Consider the following 18,850-nt stretch of genomic DNA (forward strand, 5'->3'; position numbering starts at 1 on the left):
CAGATGTCGTCTCCTCACCTCAAAAAAGATATTTTGGCCTTGGAAAGGGTTCAGAAAAGGGCAACTAAAATGATTAGGGGTTTGGAACGGGTCCCATATGAAGAGAGGCTAAAGAGACTGGGACTTTTCAGCTTAGAAAAGAGAAGACTGGGGGGGATATGATAGAGGTTTGGAAAATCATGAGTGGTGTGGAGAGGGTGAATAAATAAAAGTTCTCCATTAGTTCCCATAATATAAGGACTAGAGGACACCAAATGAAATTAATGGGCAGCAGGTTTAAAACTAATAAGCGAAAGTTCTTCTTCACACAGCACATAGTCAACTTGTGGAACTCCTTGCCACAGGAGCTGTGAAGGCTAGAACTATTACAGAGTTTAAAGAGAAGTTAGATAAATCCATGGAGGTTGGATCCATGGAGTGCTATTAGCCAGGGGGTAGAAATGGTGTCCCTGGCCTCTGTTTGTGAAAGGCTGGAGATGGATGGCATGAGACAAATCGCTTGGTCATTGTCTTTAGTCCATCCCCTCCAGGGTACCTGGTTCTGGCCACTGTCGGCAGACAGGCTACTGGGCTAGATGGACCTTTGGTCTGACCCAGTACGACCATTCTTATGTTCTAAGCTCAGGGCTCAGGGTTGGGGGTCACACTGGAACAACTTGATTTTCATGCAAACCTGCTCCTGGGTCTGCATGTGGCCTCTGGTGGCCAGGCTGTCAGCCATGCGGCCATAGACGGCCGTGTTCCTGTGGCTAGTGTGGAGATCGTGGACGTTGGAGGCCTCCCCCCAAACCTCGATGAGGTCCATGATCTCCTCACTAGACCAGGCAGGCGCCCGCCTCTTGCAGCCCTGGGCAGGCTCCTGGGAGCCGCCAGCCTGGACCTGGGAAGAGGCGAAGGGCTGGGTGGCAGCGGGTGGCTGGCTTGTGCCGTGCCAGGTGCAGGGTCTGCTGGCTGGGTGCTGGCAGGCTTGCAACTGGCACAAGCACCGTTGCCAGACCGTGCCCCTTTAAGGGCTCTGGGGCCGGGAGGGGGGCAGAAAAGTTTCCCTGGTTTGGGCCAGAATGGCCACCAAGGCAACCAGGGAAGGGCTAGCCTCCAACTAGTTCGAATTAAGTGGCTACACAGCCCTTAATTCGAACTACTTAATTCGAACTAGGCGTTAGTCCTCGTAGAATGAGGTTTACCTAGTTCGAATTAGGCGCTCCGCTAGTTCGATATAAATTTGAACTAGTGGTTTGTATGTGTAGTGCCTATGGGTATGTCTACACTACCCTCCTAGTTCGAACTAGGTGGGTAATGTATGCATACCGCACTTGCAAATGAAGCCCGGGATTTGAATTTCCCGGGCTTCATTTGCATAAGCGGGGAGCTGCCATTTTTAAAACCCCACTGGTTTGAACCCCGTGCAGCGCGGCTACACGGGGCTCGAACTAGGTAGTTCGGACTAGGATTCCTATTCCGAACTACCAGTACACCTCTTGCAGCCCTGGGCAGGCTCCTGGGAGCCGCCAGCCTGGACCTGGGAAGAGGCGGAGGGCTGGGTGGCAGCGGGTGGCTGGCTTGTGCCGTGCCAGGTGCAGGGTCTGTTGGCTGGGTGCTGGCACGGTTCCACGAGGTGTACCGGTAGTTCGGAATAGGAATCCTAGTCCGAACTACCTAGTTCGAGCCCTGTGTAGCCGCGCTGCACGGGGTTCGAACCAGCGGGGTTTTAAAAATGGCGGCTCCCCGCTTATGCAAATGAAGCCCGGGAAATTCAAATCCCGGGCTTCATTTGTAAGTGCGGTATGCCTACATTACCCCGCTAGTTCGAACTAGGAGGGTAGTGTAGACATACCCTATGAAAGTTAATTCAAACTAATGGCTGCTAGTTCAAATTAACTTTGTAGTGTAGACATACCCTAAGATTTGCTATAACACTTAAGGCACCGCATGACAGCACATTTCATCTGTATTTCCCGCTTCAATTAATTAATGCTACAATCACTGTATTTTAAATTCCCACTTTACTCATACTTCAGTGAGAGACATTGAAATAGCTCAATTAACACCCCCACAAAATGAAAGGAAAAAAAGTCTGTACAAAAGCTCACTAAAAGACAGGTTTCATTAATGAGAATTGTCGTTGCCTCCTTTGAAAAGTCACATTTTTTTCAGCAGTTCAAGCAGCCGATTAATTTTTCTGTATTCCACGTTGAAGTCTGCAAAGAGAGCAGCAGGTTAGAACATGGTTAGCTGACTTTCTTCTGCAGAAGAATTGGCCATTTCCCTTTGTTACGCAGCAAGGAAAGGGTTCTAATCCTCCATCCAAACATAGGAACACAACGACCTCCGTTCTGTGTATTTCAGTGCTTTGTGGAGTGCCGCAGTGATACGTTCTCCTCATAGACTGAGACTTTAAGGTCAGAATGGACCCTCACGATAATCCAGTCTGCACTTCGGAGGCCTCTAACCCTCCCCCACCCATGTCTGTAGCAGGGTTATCACCTCTGAAGTCCTTAAATCTTGCTCTGAAGACTTCAATATGCAGAGAATCCCCCCTGTGCATGAGTTCAACCCAGAGAGTGACAGGTGGGGGAACCCTTCCTAAAAATGACAAACGGTCAGCCCCTGAGCATTTGGATGAGACTCTTGCTTGCTGAAGTCCCTCTGGGCAACCACCACCGGGCAAATTTAAACCTAGGACCCCTGGGGCTTAGTGTAGGACCTCTACAGCTAGGCTACATCTACACTGGCACCCTTTTCCGGAAAAGGGATGCAGATGAGCCAAGTCGGAATTGCAAATGCAGCGGGGATTTAAATTTTCCCCGCTCCATTTGCATGAACATGGCTGCCGCTTTTTTCCGGCTCGGGGTTTGCTGGAAAAAAGCGCCAGTTTAGACAGGGATCTTTCGTAAAATAAAGCCTTTTCCGGAAGATCTCTTATTCCTGATTTTAAGAGGAATAAGGGATCTTTCGGAAAAGGCTTTATTTTCTGAAAGGTCCCTGTCTAGACTGGTGCTTTTTTCCGGCAAAGCCCCGAGCCGGAAAAAAGCGGCAGCCATGTTCATGCAAATGGAGCGGGGAAAATTTAAATCCCCGCTGCATTTGCAATTCCGACTTGGCTCATCTGCATCCCTTTTCCGGAAAAGGGTGCCAGTGTAGACACAGCCCTAGCGTGATAAAGCCAGCTGGCTCCCGGTTGGGCTGTAGAGCTCCCTTCTTCTTATCTCTTGCCACTGCATGGGACAGTGACCCACCCCTGGCGTGTGGGTTACATCTGCACACAACTTCCACTCTTATGAATGTGTTTTCTCTGGAGTTCACCTTCTTTGACACTCCCCTGGGGCTTTGCATCCAAAGAGCACAGAGTGCTTTGGAATAGTGGGGAAAATGTCCCCATTTTACAGATGGAGAAACAGAGGCACGGGGCAGTTCAGTGAATTTCCCAAGGCCACACAGAAGGAGGCAGCACAGCCAGCAAGAGAACAGATCACCTTAGGGTTAGGCATGGCCTTGGCACTAAGAAGAGGTGGGCATGTGCAGTGGGTATGCTAGGCAGGGGGAGGCGTTGCCTTCCCAAACCACCAGCCTGGCCCTGCCCACAGTCCACCCTCAGAACGCTGTCAACGTACTGGGGGTGGAGTGTTGCTGCTCCCAAGTGCCCTCCCTCCCTGTGCTCTGGGGCTGGGGATGCTGGGGCTGTGCACTGCTCCATCTCCCCGTGATGCTGGGGGCGTGTGGCTTGGTTCCTGTGGAGGTGGGGCCTAGACAAAGGGGGTGGGGTTAGGGGCTTGCCTCCCTCAGCCCTACCTTCACCCACCGCCTATGGAGCCGGTGGGATTCCCAGCTCTGCCAGCATGCCTGTGAGCCATGGGCAGGTCATTTTACCACCCCAAAGTCAATGGAAACCCTCCCGAGTGGTTTAGCGGTATGGGTGGAGGTTGGGTAGCCCTTGGAGCGGCCAGGATGCAGGGAGCCATGCAGCCCCCCTGCTCCGTCGGCAGCCCCTCCACACTGGTTGCATGGTGTGCACCCGGGGTGCTCGTGGCACTGGGAAAACCCAGCGCCTGCCCTCACAGGGGCCTTCTGCACTAGCCCCTTTCAGAAGGGCGGGAGGAGCTGCGGTGTCCAAAGCTCACCCCATCCGTCCCTTGCAGGGAGGAGGCCCCCGCTTCACCGTGACGCATCCTAAGCCCGTGGACGTCTCCCCACACGCACGGTTCTGCTCACGCTCCGAGATCACGTAAGGGCCTGGCTCAGCAGCCTGGGAAGACCTGGGCATGGGCCCCTTGTTGGACCCTTCTGCCCTGCCTGACCAAAGGTGGCTCCCGCCGCTGCAGACGGAGGTGATTTCGGTGTTACCTGGCAGCTCCTTGGTGAGTTCTTCCCAGTGGAACGGGGCGACTTTGAACATCATGGAGATGGCCTTCTGCAGCTGCATCTTGATCTTGTCCTGCAATAAACACACAGCCCTGCCAGTGAGCACGGGGAGAGGGAGCTGGATCTGTGCCCCAGCTGCACTGCCTGTGACTTTCCACTCACAATCACACACACACACACACACACACCCTGCAATGACATCAATGGGTCAAGGAGGGCCTTGTGTGACAGCTGGAGGGTAACACGGGCGTGCTGGTTAGGACGGGCAGGAAGGAAAGAGCCCGCTGGACTTGTACAACCCAAGGGGAGTTGACGGCTCTGGCAGGTGGCTTGTAGGCAGAGCTCATTTCGTCTGGGTCACAGTACAAATGATGGCAGAGACGCCATTTTGACGGTGGCTTTCCAGAGGAGACCCCTGGCTTAAGCTGAGCCCTCAGTCACACCTTGCATAGAGCTGTGACACACCGGCCTCCTGCTCCCGGCCCGAGGAAGAGCTCTGTGATGCTTGAAAGCCAACGGCAGAGATTCCCTCACCCGCCTTGCCCGCCCAGGGTCACTGGCAGCGGCACCAGCCCCCTTGGAAGAACTCCATTGCAGGCCACAGAGGTCCTGGGCTAGTTGGACGCTGCATCCGTAACAACAGGGAGCAACGTCAGACTGCTTGTTTGTGTCTTTCAGCATCTGCGCCAAGTCCCTGGGATTCCCCTGCAGGCGAGTCCACAGGAACCAGGGTCACGAAGCTTTCAGGAGCGTGTGGAGAGGATGGTTCATCACACCGTGCCAGCTGTTAAACAACTGCTCGTTATTCTAGGCAATGTCAGTCCCCTTAATGCAGGAGCCTCTGACTTTTCCTGGGAGGATCCTCTGAGCTGCAGTCTGGCCCAGTGTTTCTTAAACTGTGTTCCGAGGCACACCGGTGTGCTGCGAGGCAGTTGGAGGTGTGCCACGGAGAGCAACAGAATTCAAACTGGCCGCCCTTAAAGAGGCAGCTGACCTTTTTTCCTCAATAACTTCCTCCTGATCCTTTCCTGCCCCCTCCCAGGAGCCCTTGGGAAAAAGGAGGGAAAAGCTGTTGCTGCTCTTCCAGGCTGCGCAGGGAGAGTCAGGGGAGGCTGCATTTGGGGAGAGGAGCCGGATTGCTGCTGAGGAGCCTCTTCCAGGCCAGGAGCTGTTGTGCTGGGGCTTGGCTCTAGCAGGCTGCTTCGGGGCGGTTGATTGTCCCTGGAGGGGAGAGCCCCCGGCTGTGCCTGTGGCTGGGAAGGGCCTGCACAGGAGGTGACTGTGAGTAACTGGGGCTGTTTGGCAGAGCGCTGCCTGGGACGGAGCCCGGAAGACCGACTGACTCTGCCCAAAGAGAGCCAGAGTGAGCTCCCCAGGGACCAGAGCTGCTGGCATTGGGTGGGCCTGCTCCAGCAGCAGAGGGGTTTTCAGCTGGCTGTCTGCCTGGACTGACACACACAACCTGCCCAGGGCTGTCTCCACTCCAGCTGCAGCCCTTTGAGCGCCCCAGGCCAGCAGGTGAGTCCAGAGGAGGGTGGCAGCACATGCCAGAGACACGTCTCCTTTCTTCCTGGGCACTTCAATTGATTTTCTTCATGTTTAGTCTGCTCAACCCTGTTTGGTTACGTTGCTGAGCAGAGGTGGCTAATTCTAATTCAATCAATGAGAGGAGTGTTATTTACAATGGTTGCCTTGGAGTTAGACCCAGATCGTTACTGGAGTAAGTTGATTCCTGGAGGCTCCCCAGGCGCAGCATTCAGTGTGCACAGGGCCAGCCAGGTGGAGGCACCGGCACTGTATATTCCTTTAGGACCAAGGGACAGTGGCAAGGGGGTGAGTGGGGATTCCCGGCTATCCAATATCACCACTTGGCTACGCAGGATCCCTGTTAGTGTTAAAACCTCCAGGCACCCAGGGGAGCCTGGCCTGCTCCCGAGTGACCAGGGAGGGAAGAGAGGGCTACACAAAGAAGGTACATGTTGCTAGAATATATATTTGCTGGTACCGTCAATATTGTTCCTAGCTACAGCCTTGGAGTTCCATGCCGTTTGCCATAGGGAACATAAGAACATCAGAGCAGCCATAACGGGTGAGACCAAAGGTCCATCTAGCCCAGTGTCCTGTCTGCTCACAGTGGCCAATGCCAGGTGTTCAAAGGGAGTGAACAGAAGAGAGAATCATCACGAGATCCCTCCTCTGTTGCCCATTTCCAGCTTTTGACAAACAGAGACCAGGGACACCATTCCTCCCCATCCTGGCTAATAAGTATTGAAGGATCCATCCTCCATGAATCTATCTAGCTCTTTTTTGAACCCTGTTAAATTCCTAGCCTTCACTGCATCTTCTGGCAAGGAGTTCCACAGGTTGACTGCGCTGAGTGAAGAAAAACTTCCTTTGGTTTGTTTTAAAATTGCTCCTGATTCATTTCATTTCACGTCCCCTCATTCTTGTGTTATGAGAACTTAAGAATGGCCAGACTGGGTCAGATTAAAGGTCCATCTAGCCCAGTGTCCTGTGATCTGACAGTGCTCAATGTCACACGTCCAGAGGGGATAAAACAGGATGGGTTTATTAGCGAGTCATCCATCCTCTGTCTACCACTCCCAGCTTGAGACATTCAGAAGATGAGGCTGCATCTCTGCCCATCTTAGCTAATAATCACTGATAGACCTATCCTCCATGAATTTGTCTAATTCTTTTGTGAAATCCCATTGTTGTTTTGGACTTTGCAACATCCCCTGGCAAGGAGTTCCACGGGTTGATGTGTGCTGCATGAAGAAAAACGTCCTTTGGTTTGTTTTAAACCTGCTGTCTATTAATTTCATTGGGTGACCCCTAGTTCTTTCATTATGTGAAGGAGGAAATAGCACTTCTATATTCATTTTCTACATGCCATTCATGATTGTATAGACGGAGAGCAAATCCCCTGGAGATCACTTTTCCAAGCTCAGATATCTGAGTCTTTGCAAGGGCTCCTCGTCCATATTCTTACTCATCTTTGTTGCCCTTCTCTGCCCCTTTCCAAATTGTAGTGTATCTTTGGGTATGTCTACACTACAAAGTTAATTCGAACTAACAGACGTTAGTTCAAACTAACTTTCATAGGCGCTACACACACGAACCGCTAGTTCGAACTTAATTCGAACTAGCGGAGCGCTTAATTCGAACTAGGTAAACCTCATTCCACGAGGACTAATGCCTAGTTCGAATTAAGGGCTATGTAGCCACTTAATTTGAATTAGTGGGAGGCTAGCCCTCCCCAGCTTGCCCTGGTGGCCACTCTGGCCAACACCAGGGAAACACTTCTGCCCCCCTCCTGGCCCCGGAGCCCTTAAAGGGGCACGGGCTGGCTACGGTGACCGTGCCAGGTGCAAGCCTGCCAGCACCCGGCCAGCAGACCCTGCACCTGGCATGGCACGAGCCCGCCACCCAGCCCTCCACCTCTTCCCGGGACCAGGCTGGCGGCTCCCGGGAGCCTGCCCAGGTCCGCAAGAGGCGGGCGCCCGCCTGGTCTAGTGCAGACATCTTGGACCTCATCCACGACCTCCGCACTAGGCACAGGAAAGTGGCCATCTAGGGCAGGATAGCTGCCAGCCTGGCCACCCAGAAGCAGGTTTGCATGAAAATCAAGGTAGTCCACTGAGACCCCCGACCCTGAGCCTTGAGCTTAGAATGGCCGTACTGGGTCAGACCAAAGGTCCATCTAGCCCAGTAGCCTGTCTGCCAACAGCGGCCAACCCTAGGGACCCTGGAGGGGATGGAGTGAAGACAAAGACCAAGCCATTTGTCTCGCGCCATCCATCTCCAGCCTTCCACAAACAGAGGCCAGGGACACCATTTCTACCCCCTGGCTAATAACACTCCATGGACCCAACCTCCATGACTTTATCTCACTTCTCTGTAAACTCTGTTCTAGTTCTAGCCTTCACAGCCTCCTGCAGCAAGGAGTTCCACAGGTTGACTATTTGCTTTGTGAAGAACAAATTTCTGTTGTTAGTTTGAAGACTGCTACCTATTCATTTCATTTGGTGTCCTCTAGTCCTTCTATTATGGGAACTAATGAAGAACTTTTCTTTATGCACCCTCTCCACACCACTCATGCTTTTATAGACCTCTATTATATCCCCCCTCAGTCTCCTCTTTTCTAAGCTGAGAAGTCCCAGTCTCTTTAGCCTCTCTTCATATGGGACCTGTTCCAAATCCCTGATCATTTTAGTTGCCCTCCCCTCTCCCACCCTCTCTCTTCCCCTCTCCCACCTCCTTTTCCCAGTCTCCCTGAGTTTTGTTCAATAAAGAGAGTTTCTATTTTTGAACACACGTGTCCTTTATTTTGTACATCAGGAAGGGGCGCTAGGGAGGGGTAAGTGGAAGGAGGTGAGGGAGGAATGGGGTACGAGCCCCCAATGGGGAGGACTGGGCTGGCTCTGCGGGCTCCTTAGGGTAGAAGCTCTCCTGAAGCCCCTCGATTGACCCCCCCCCCCGGATGGCAGCCTGCGGCAAGTGCAGCCGGGCTGATGGCTGAGTGCTGTGATGTGCCGAGTGTTGGCACTCAGGGCACTCCAAGCCAGGACTGCTTTGCAAGCGGGGAACCCCTGAGAACTGTCTGTCCGGGGTGGGGGTCGGGTCCCTTTAAGCACAGCCCTCGGCTAGCCTGAGACAGCAGCTCCACGCTCTAAGTCCTAATCTGATGCCCTGCCGGCACTGCTTCCGGCCAGCCTTAACCTTGGTTCAGGGTCACTCAGTGTGGACATGCTAGTTCGAATTAGCAAAACGCTAATTCGAACTAGTCTTTAAGTCTAGATGCGCTAATTCGAATTAGCTTAGTTCAAATTAACTAATTCGAACTACATTAGTTCGAATTAGTGCTGTAGTGTAGACATAACCTTTGTGAGGCGAGCTGAGAGGGCTGCATGCAGTATTCTGGGTGGGGGTATTCCAAACTGTATGGAGGAACATTCGGTTTCAGGATTATTCTCTGTCCCTTTCCATCTGCACAGTTTGCCACCTGTTTACCCCTTTTTCCAGATGCTTTATGAATCTGTTGAACAGCCCTGATCTTTGGTCTAGTATCTGGCTGGGCAGCTTGCTCCGGGCCTCTCCTTCTTTGGACACTGTGCAGCTCCCAGACCCCACTCCTCACCCCCATCAGTACAGCCCCACAGAACAGGGGGAAGTGCCTCTCACCTTCAGATCCTGGAGCTGCTTGTTCATCTTCTCTATTTCGTTATCAAACATCCTGTCCTTCGTCTCCCTCTCTATGTTTTCCTGGAGGATTTTCTTCATCCGCTGGAAGGATCCCGGGCCCTTGAGCTGAGCTGCAACTGTTGGAAAGACGGGAGCAGTCAGCGAGCTAGAGGCGCCGGGGAAGATTTGCAGTGGCAGCAGGAGGTGCTGGAGACAGGTTTACAGGAGGAAAACAACGGCAGTGTCAGCACCAAAGGGACGTCCCCGCTGCTCTTCTAGGGAGAGCGACCTGAGTGCTGGAGAACAGAGCCGCCTGGCTGCCGCTGAGAATAACCCTCCCTCGTATCTCTCAGGGCAAATGGCCCCTCCATGCCTGTACGTGCTCCAGCCTGAGTGGGCTTCAGGTACTGCAGAGGTGCCAGTGAAATGCTGAGCAGGAATGGATTTGTGCCAGATCCCAGCCGCTCTTCCAAGACTGCCCCATCGATGACGACAATGACGTGTGGATTCATGTGAGAAAGTGGGTTTTACTAATGGCCAACCCGTTCCCAGAGACATGACAATGTCTCTCTAATTAGCCAGGCACACGGTAAGGCGGATGGTATCAAGGACTAAAGTTCCTTGACTCTAGCACCTTTTCCTTGTTGTTCTTGCGCTGTAACAAAAGCCAAAAAAACTCCACGGAGCTTTGATCAACAACTCAGAGCTGTTCACAGGCTCATGGGATCGCAGAAGGGCAGGGCTGGACGGGGACCTCAATAGATCATCTAGTCCAGCCCCCAGGACTATCTGACGCACAGACTCTAACGCCCCACCCCGGCTAGTTTAACTTGCTTCTCATTGTCCCTCTCGGTGAAGCAGCACGTGAATTCCACCTTAGGTCCACCGATTCCTAAAACGTTTTCTTCTCCTGCAGCCTTCACCCTCGAGTTTCACCTGACATTCTTCCACTTTGGAGGATGAAGTTCAAATTCATCCTCACCCCCACCCCTCCCTCTCGGCCTGATGCCAAAGAACCAGCCCACACCAGGAAGCTCGGGGTCACCCAGCAGAAGGGTCCTACCTTCGTAGTGAGGGCGTAAGTGACTTTGGATGGACTGCACCAGGGAGGAGTAGATATCTATCTTCCTCTGAAGGATCTTCCTTTCCAGCAGGCTCAAGATGATGTTAGTCTGTGGGAATCAATTTAAAGCATTTGCCATTATCTCTGCTATCCCTGTTTGTGAAAATGAGCTAAAGAAATGGTTTGGGACACTGGTCAGGTGTTGGGACATTGCAGCTGATCACAGGGTGTGTCTGTGTGGGTGTGTGTGGTTCAACCCACAATTAAGGTGGACTACGCAGGTGTGAATTTTTAAGGCCAGAGTTTAGACACAAATGGTGAATTCAAACTGCCTCTGTGATCTCCACAATTAATTTTCCACCTTAAAGGCTGCCTGGTAGCTTCTAACTAACTTGGATTTCATATTCCTGGGCCTCATGCACTGAGCCCCAGAGTTCTAGCTGGAATCTGAAGATTGCCGACTTGTGGGTAGAAACTTGGAGTCTCTGCTGAGTTTTCTGCTTCTAGGACAGGAACCAGAGCCTAGAAACCTAATTTTAATGTTGAGAAATGTAAAGGCGTGCACACTGGAAAGAATAGTCCCCACTCTACATACAAAATGATGGGAACTAATTTGGCTAGAACCACTCAAGAGAGAGCTTGGAGTCACTGTGGATGGTTCACAGAAAATAGTCACTCCATGCACAGCGTCCATCAAAAAAGCAAACTGAATGTTAAGAATCATTAAAAAAGGAACAGAGGATAAGACAGAGAACATCTTACGGCCTCTGAATAAATCCATGGGATGCCTAAATCTTGAACACTGCGTACAAATGTGGTTGCCTCATCTCCAAAAAGATATCTTGGAATTGAAGAAGGTTCAGAAAAGGGCAACAAAAATGATGAGGGGTTTGGAATGGGTCCCATATGAAGAGAGATGTGATCGAGGTCTATGAAATCATGAGTGGTGTGGAGAAAGTGAATAAGGAAAAGTTATTTACTTGCTCCCATGACATAAGAACTAAGGGTCACCAAAGGAAATGAATAGGTAGTAGGTTTAAAACAAACCAAAGGAAGTTTTTCTTCACTCAGCGCACAGTCAACCTGTGGAATTCCTTGCCAGAGGATGTGGTGAAGGTCAGGACTTGAACAGGGTTCAAAAAAGAACTAGATAACTTCAGAGGTTAGGTCCATCAATGGCTATTAACCAGGATGGGCAGGGATGATGTCCCTGGCCTCTGTTTGGCAGAGGCTGGGAATGGGCAACAGGGGAGGGATCACGTGATGATTCCCTGTTCTGTTCGCTCCCACTGGGGTCCCTGGCATTGGCCACTGTGGGCAGACAGGACCCTGGGCCGGAAGGACCTTTGGTCTGACCCGTCTGGCTGTTCTGATGTTCTGATCTGCTCTGGTGCTTTCAAATAACTACACTCAGCAGCAACCTAAGGGAGCAGGTTCTCTGTCCAGCCACGGGGATGAGAACCCATGCTGGTGTGTCCTTTGGCATGCCTGGCTGCTTTCCAACGATACGATGCATTCGAGCTCTGCCCGTTGATGCTGACATGACACGTACCTGGCAGGGCTCTGGTGGAGAAGGGGCTGAGCAGCGTATCCGCCCCACACTGTGGGCCGGGATGATTTTCAGCTCTTGCTATTTATTTCATTGGTGGGCAGAGAAAGTCAAATTCTGCTTGGCTCACAGACTGGTCCTAGGCCTTCCCCTTGGGTGTGTCAAGGACACTGGGCTGGGGGGGTTGGCTGACATCCTTCCCTATAGGGCCCAGCCAATCCAGTCCGGGGGTCACTTTACAGCAGGAAGGGTGGGGTTTCTGGGGTCACCTTGCCTTGTGCTTTGGCTGTTCTTGGTCGCATAGGTGTGCGCATGGTGTGTGCTGGGTGTGCCCAGGCACACCCTAATGTCTCAAAAAAAAGTGGCTTTGCGTTTTAATTGAATCGCATGATACCCTCTTTTAGTTTTCAAGTATGGATTGTTGTCTTATGCAATAAGCGCCGAATTGCGTAATATAGATGCTGTAGAAATGTATAGAAAGCCAGTGCTCACTCACAGCATGTCCTTTATGATTGAGTATTCAATAAATGTTTGCCTTTAAAAAAAAAAAAATTCCCTGGGTGCACACCCTAATGAGATGTGCTGCGCTCACCTATGCTTGGTCGCTGGGGGGTCCCTAGGGGAACCGCTCCTGCTGGCGTCACTTTGAAAAGCCCATGGGTTGCTGTAATTGACATCAGGGCCAAACCAGCCCTGGAGTCAACGCGGTTCCCCTATCCCGGGGCCCTGCACTAAACACAGCTCTGCTTGCCGGGTGATCGGCCCAACAGGGACACCAGGCAATACTCTGAACAGCTGACTCCAGGGGTGGTCTGGTGCTGGAAAAAAACAGTGGTGGCCAAGCACCCAGAGGCAGCCCCCCCATCCGCTCCACCGTCCCCCCTCCCTCGGCACCTTCTGCCTGCTGCCATCAGCTGTTCCCCAGCATGCCAGAGGCACCAGGCGGCGGGGCAGTGCACGGGGCGGGAGGGATGCGCTCAGGAGCGGGGTGGAATGGGGCAGGAACAGGCAGTCGGGGACAGAGTGGGAGGGGGTAGAAAGCAAGGTGGGGGTGAGGCCTTTGGGGAAGTGAGAAGGTGGGGCAGGGTGTGGACAGAGCTGGACGACTCCTGCCCCAGGTGCGCTAGCTGGCGGTGCAGCGCCCTCCCCTCTTCACTTACCTCCTGAATTAAGAACTTGATCTTCCAGGTGTCACTGGTCACAGCCCTCGTCTGCCTGACGTCTCGGATCTTCGCCTGGACCGAGGTTCTGAACTTGTCCAGGCACGGCCTCAGCGAGGCGCTGGGGAAGAGCGAACAGCCGGAGTCAGCCCCGAGGCCGGCCCATCACTCCAGCTAGGAAGTTCGGCTTCTTGTGCTGACCCTGCCTGGCCTGGCTCCTGGGCCTACACAGGGCGCCAGGACCGGCCAGGGACATGAAGGAAGCTGTCGGCCCTGCCTTCCAAGCTGGCAGGCCCTGTGGTGTTACCTCACCAGGTCTAGCGGCCAGAACCTAAGGCCTGGGCCCCAGATGTGACCCCTGGCTTGCCTGAATCCAGCTCAGGAAGCTTGGGGCTCCCCTTCAGCATTGAGGAGCACACACCAGTGCTCCATGCCCACCCCCGGCTCTAGCTTGCCCCCTCCCGAAGTCTGGCGTGCAAGGGGAAGGCGGGGAGTGTCTTTTTCCCTCCCAGCAGGGGCCACATCCATGAAGATTTGGGAGATTTTTTTGCCTCTCACTTGTGTGCGGCTGATTTTGTGGTGGGTCAGCGGCCCCCCCCACCCAAAAAAGTTTCCCCCTGCCTCCTCTGTGTGAGAACATGCTGTACTGCCAGGGCTGCTGGGTCACAGTGCGGACGTGTCCGCCACCCTGTGCACCGGGATTTTACCCCCCACAGAACCTCACGCCATAAACCAGCTGCCGTGGGTTAGGGAAGCCGGCGGGGGGAGGACTCCGCCAGACTAGGTTACCCGGAAGCGGCAGGAACTGGGGGTCATGCGGGAGAGGGGCAGACAGCCCTACCGCTGGGAGCTCGGTGTCCCTGCAGCCTGTGCAAGGCAGGGGTCGTCTCTCCTGAATATTTCTGCAAACACGGGGTTGATTGCATCATAGATGGGCTGAGCCAGGGCGGTGTTGAGGTCCAGGTAGCCGAAGGTGGGGGACATGTACACCCCGTTCTTCTGGCACAAGGCTTTCAGGGTCCTGTGGAAACCTTGGTTGCTGTTCCGGTTGGTGTTGCGCTGGACAATTGGAAACACAGTCGCAGCGCAGTGAGTACGGGGGATACGACTGACAATTTGTAGAACTGTAGGCCCCTGCGTGCTGGGAGCCGCCCTGTGACACGGCCCCGCAGACCTACTTCACCCTCCCTCTGGAAGCAGCCCTGTGGGATGAGCAGAGCAGTAAAGGCAGGTCGTCCAGGCCAGTGCAGAGAGGCCTTTCCAGAGGAACCATCTTGGAAACCATAGCAACGTGTCCCTGAAGGGCTAGCGACAGCCAATCAGAGCCCAGCAGGTTCATATAAAAGGAGCTGCAAGGGCTGAGCAGGTGGGTGCCCGGCTAGGCAGAGAGGAGAGAAGAAGGGAGCTGCTCTGGCTCAGGACCTCGACAAATAGCCGGAGTCCACAGGGGGCTGAACCCACTGAGATTGTAAAGAAGAGTCTGAGGAACATGATGGTGGTACGCTAGGCAGGGGGAGGTGTTGCCTTCTCAAACCGCCAGCCTGGCCCCACCCATTCTCCAGCCCCAGAATGCTGACTGTAGGCATACGGGGGGCTGAGGGGGGTAGAGTGGTGCTGCCCCCAAGCACCCACCCTCCTGTGCTCCAGGAAAGTGATTTGTTGTGTGCACTGTCACACCGACACCTTCTAGCTGATTGTTTGTAGTAGACACAAAAGGGGGAGAGTCTGGATAAGCCGCGTTCCCATCTAAACACTTTCATTTAAAGGTCTCCACAGGGTGCCACAAGCAGCTGACCAGGGCCAACGACAGCAGAACACACCTGGGGCTAGTTAGCTAGATTGCTCCTTCAGGCAAGTCACTGGCACCTGCAGCCCAGTAAGGCCAGTGGAGTTGCTTTAAAAGGGGTCCCCCAGGCAAGGGACACGGAAGATGAAGTGTGACGGACCGGAAGGAGAAAGGGAGGAACAAGAAGCCATGTGGGAGCTGAGAGCTGGTTAACAGGCACCAGAGGGAGACACTTTGGAGGGGTTGTTTGGGGGAAGTGGCCCAGGGAAAAGCTGCCAGGTCACAAGGGAAAACAACCTTGCCTGCTGCTGTTGTAGGGTCCCTGGGCTGGAACCTGGAGTATTGAGTGGGCCTGGGTTCCCCCCAAGCCTTCCTTCCCCCTACTCTCCCCCTGCCAACACAGAGCCAGGAAGGGAGGTCAGGCTTCTCAAGGGGTTTTACCCCCAAACCACGGACTAGCCTGTGAGGAGCATGGCTCACTAAGCCGTGGGCTCTGCCTTCTGTAAAGAGAACGGGGTCGTGTATAGGACCACAGCGAGTCTCTGAGGCTAATACCATCCGCCAGCAGCACGAGACCAGGGGCACGGCTGGCACTTTGCCAGATGGGGCTGTCAGAAAACAAATATTAGTTTCCTTTTAAATAAGGAGTGAACTGCACTTGGCCAGGGAGAGGGTTCATTTTCAGGGGGGTTTGTTGATTTTCTAAGCTGAGGAGTTGCGCTGCCCAAGAGCTCAGTCTGCTGCCCAGGAGGGTAGGGAAGGAACCGAAGGTGCCGCGCTGGCAGTCAGCAGATGCCAACTGCAGCATGAGACGGCTACTGCTCGTGCACGGCGCAGCCAGGTGCTGCTCGCGGAAATCTCCGATCGCTGGCACGAGGACCCACCGACTCCTAGAGTGGGGCCCCCACCGGGCACCGCTGGAAGAAGGTGCTGCTCTCTGCAAGCGGCTTGTATCCAACAAAATTGAATTCCCCCTCTCAACACCCACTGCCAATGAGCCCGTTTAGGGCATTCCTGCCCAGGCCCCAAGGCACGTCTCCACCGTTCTTCAGTCACAGAGATGCCATGGCGGAGGCAGCTGGTGGCCACAGAACGGAAGCTGCCCACGTGGGCTCAGTGGACTCACCGAAATGAGCTGCGGGAGCACTTCAGCATGACAGAACTTTGCTTCCTCCAGGCCTCTGTGAAGGAGCTGCTCCAGCTGGGCAAAACACTTCTCAGTCTCCTTCTCCAAATCCTCGATCTTGCCCTCCATGAAGCTTTCCAGCTCTCTCTGCTGGTAGAGATCCTGCAACAGCAGAAGGGCAGAGGCCACGTCACTGCGCTGCTGAGGCAGGAGGCAAAATGAAGGGGCCTGTCCAGATTTCTGCTCTCTAGACCTGCAGCGCGGGCCTGGCTTCAAACAGCCCCTGCCTCGCAGGCACCTGAGGAGCACAATGCGCTGGAAGAGGGGGTCACCCGTCCAGCCAGGGGCGTCCTGCGTTGGTACAGAGCCAAAGCCCTCGAGTGCGATGTGGCACTGGAGGCTTCTGCAAGGAGAGAGGTCAGGGCTTGGGCAGTGGGTGAAGGTAGGGCCGGGTGAGGCAAGCCCCGCCCCTTCTGCTCATGCCCCTCCCCTTCTGTCAAGGCCTTGCCCCCCATGGGAGCCAAGCTGCCTCCCCACCTCTCCCCATCACCACTAGGAAGCTGGGTGGTGTGTGGCGCTAGCCTCCCCAGAGCACTGGGAACTGGTGTGTGTGTGTGGGGGCGGGGGGGCGCGAAACACTCTGTCCCCAGTACACCTGCAGCGGGTGGAGTGTGGCCAGAGCTTGGATGGCAGTTTGGGAAGGCAACACCTTGCCCTGCCCAGCGTACCCACCACCCGCAGTGGAAGGGTTGGTGGGGAAGTGACAGCAGGGCAACTGGCTAAGCTCCAGCATTTGGCTGCTTTTGCAGAGACAGCCCATGGTGGTCAAAAACAAAGCCCCCTTCTCTAATTGGAACTCCAGAACCATCCCTATTAACCGTCAGCAGTCCGGGGACTATGGCACACAGCTGAACAGCTCCAGCTCCGCCCACCAGGGCAGTGATGCATTTACATGCTGGCCAGCTCATTCCTAGCTTTTCGGAGCCCAGTCTTTGCATTTGTTCCCTGTTAGGACCTGGAGAGCGGGCAGCCTGACTCCAAGGCCCAGGGCTGGGAGAGGCAATGGAGAGAAGGCGCAGGGAAGCGGCTGCGGTGTGAGGAGAGGGTAATATCCCCTGCAGCAGGCAGATCAGAACATCCCCTTCCTCTCTCCCCCCGGCCGTTCTAGCCATACCATCGCCTCTTTGGTAAAGTTGTTCTGGGCCAGCAGGACAGCGCTGTGAACCTCAGACATATAACCCTCCAGCTGCTTCTTCTTCTCCTTGTGGTAGACAGTCCTGACGCGCGCTCTCAGCTTGGGGATCTCTGGAAGGGCACAGAGAGGCAGAGGTGAGCCGGGCCGCCAGCCCAGTGGGGGACAGCAGGGCGAGGGGTGTGGGGCTGTGCGAAGCTTCGTGCCCTGCGCGGTGCAGCAAGGGCGACCGGACCCCCAACGGGGACGCAGCGCGGTCGACGGCCTCGCTACCACCTCCGGGAGCAGCAAAAGAACAACGGGTCCGAGTGCTGGGGGAACCTCCCAGGTCAGGGGTCACCAAGCAGTCGGTCGGGATCTACCGGTAGATCCTGGAGCCTCGGACAGGGAATCCTGACCGATTTGGCCAAGAGGCTGTTATCAAGTGCAGCACCCTGCCCTGCCCCTCCCACTGCTGGGCACCTCCTGCCCTCTGCCTTAGAGCTGCCCCCTCGGGAGCCTCCTGCTTTCTGGGCAGGGCAGGGGAGGGAGAGGAGGGGCTGTTGTCAAGGTGCCCCCCTCCCACCCTGTATCGTCTCTCCACAGAGCAGAGAGGGGGCACAGCAGGACGTGGGAGGGAGTTTGCTGGCTGCTTTTGGGAGTGGGGCAGGGGCCTGCCTTAACCCCACTGCACCACCACCCAGGAGCCACCTGAGATAAGCAGGGCCCAGTCAGAGGCCACATCCTGAAACCCCTCCCCAGGAATGAACCCCTCCTGCACCCCAAACCCCTGCCCCAGCCCTGAGCACCCCTCCCAGAGCCTGCACCTAGGACCCCTCCAGCACCCCAACTGCCTGCCCCGAGCTCAGCTGCAAATCCCTTAATCCCAGACCGGAGCCTGCACCCCAGCCCTCTGCCCCTGCTTAGTGAAAGGGAGGGAGGGGGAGTGAGCCGGGGCGGGGCCTCACAGAAGGAGGCGGGGCCAGGGTATTTGGGTGTGAGGTAGATCTTGGATTGCACTGAAATTCAAAAAGTGATCTCGTGCTTACAATGCTTGGATGTCGCTGGGCCAGAGGGTCCCGGAGGCGGAGGTGGGAGCCAGCGGAGAGAAGCGGGGGACTGAGGAGCCCTGTCTTGGCCCAACAGCAGCTGAGGAACCCTAGCCCTGGCCAAGGAACCCCAGCATCAGGGGGCCAGGCAGTCAGGAAGTCCTGGCCTGAGCCAGCGAACCCCTGGCTGCAGCTGGGCTGCTGATGCCAGGAAATCTGGGAAACCCTTTTTGGCAGCAGGGCTGGGGTGACCTGATAACCCAACCCCCACTGAAGTGGGGCTGGCGGAGGCAGGTGGCCCCAGGGGGAAACCTCAGGAAATGCCCAGTGGTGGTAGAGCCACCAGGTGGTCCCAGCTAGAAACCCTGGGGGCCACTGGGGCAGTAGGTTGGCAACAGGATGT

General features: G+C 54.8%; 1 protein-coding gene across 3 annotated transcripts in view; it reads right to left on the reverse strand.

The window, feature by feature from the left end:
* Positions 1–1,984: 1,984 nt before the first annotated feature.
* The window catches only part of LOC102462066 (nuclear GTPase SLIP-GC-like), a 47,154-nt gene continuing 30,288 nt past the window's right edge, over positions 1,985–18,850 (reverse strand). For all 3 annotated transcript variants that reach the window (XM_075914502.1, XM_075914501.1, XM_075914503.1), the window contains 8 exons: positions 17,402–17,532; positions 16,228–16,389; positions 14,157–14,374; positions 13,316–13,436; positions 10,607–10,715; positions 9,544–9,680; positions 4,342–4,432; positions 1,985–2,198 (listed from right to left, as the gene is read on the reverse strand). In XM_075914502.1, coding sequence (XP_075770617.1) covers positions 2,140–2,198; positions 4,342–4,432; positions 9,544–9,680; positions 10,607–10,715; positions 13,316–13,436; positions 14,157–14,374; positions 16,228–16,389; positions 17,402–17,532 — 1,028 coding nt within the window. In that variant the 3' untranslated portion in view covers positions 1,985–2,139. The remainder of the gene's footprint in view (positions 2,199–4,341; positions 4,433–9,543; positions 9,681–10,606; positions 10,716–13,315; positions 13,437–14,156; positions 14,375–16,227; positions 16,390–17,401; positions 17,533–18,850) is intronic.

The sequence above is a fragment of the Pelodiscus sinensis genome, unplaced genomic scaffold (assembly GCF_049634645.1).
Source record: "Pelodiscus sinensis isolate JC-2024 unplaced genomic scaffold, ASM4963464v1 ctg111, whole genome shotgun sequence".
Classification (NCBI taxonomy): domain Eukaryota; kingdom Metazoa; phylum Chordata; order Testudines; family Trionychidae; genus Pelodiscus; species Pelodiscus sinensis.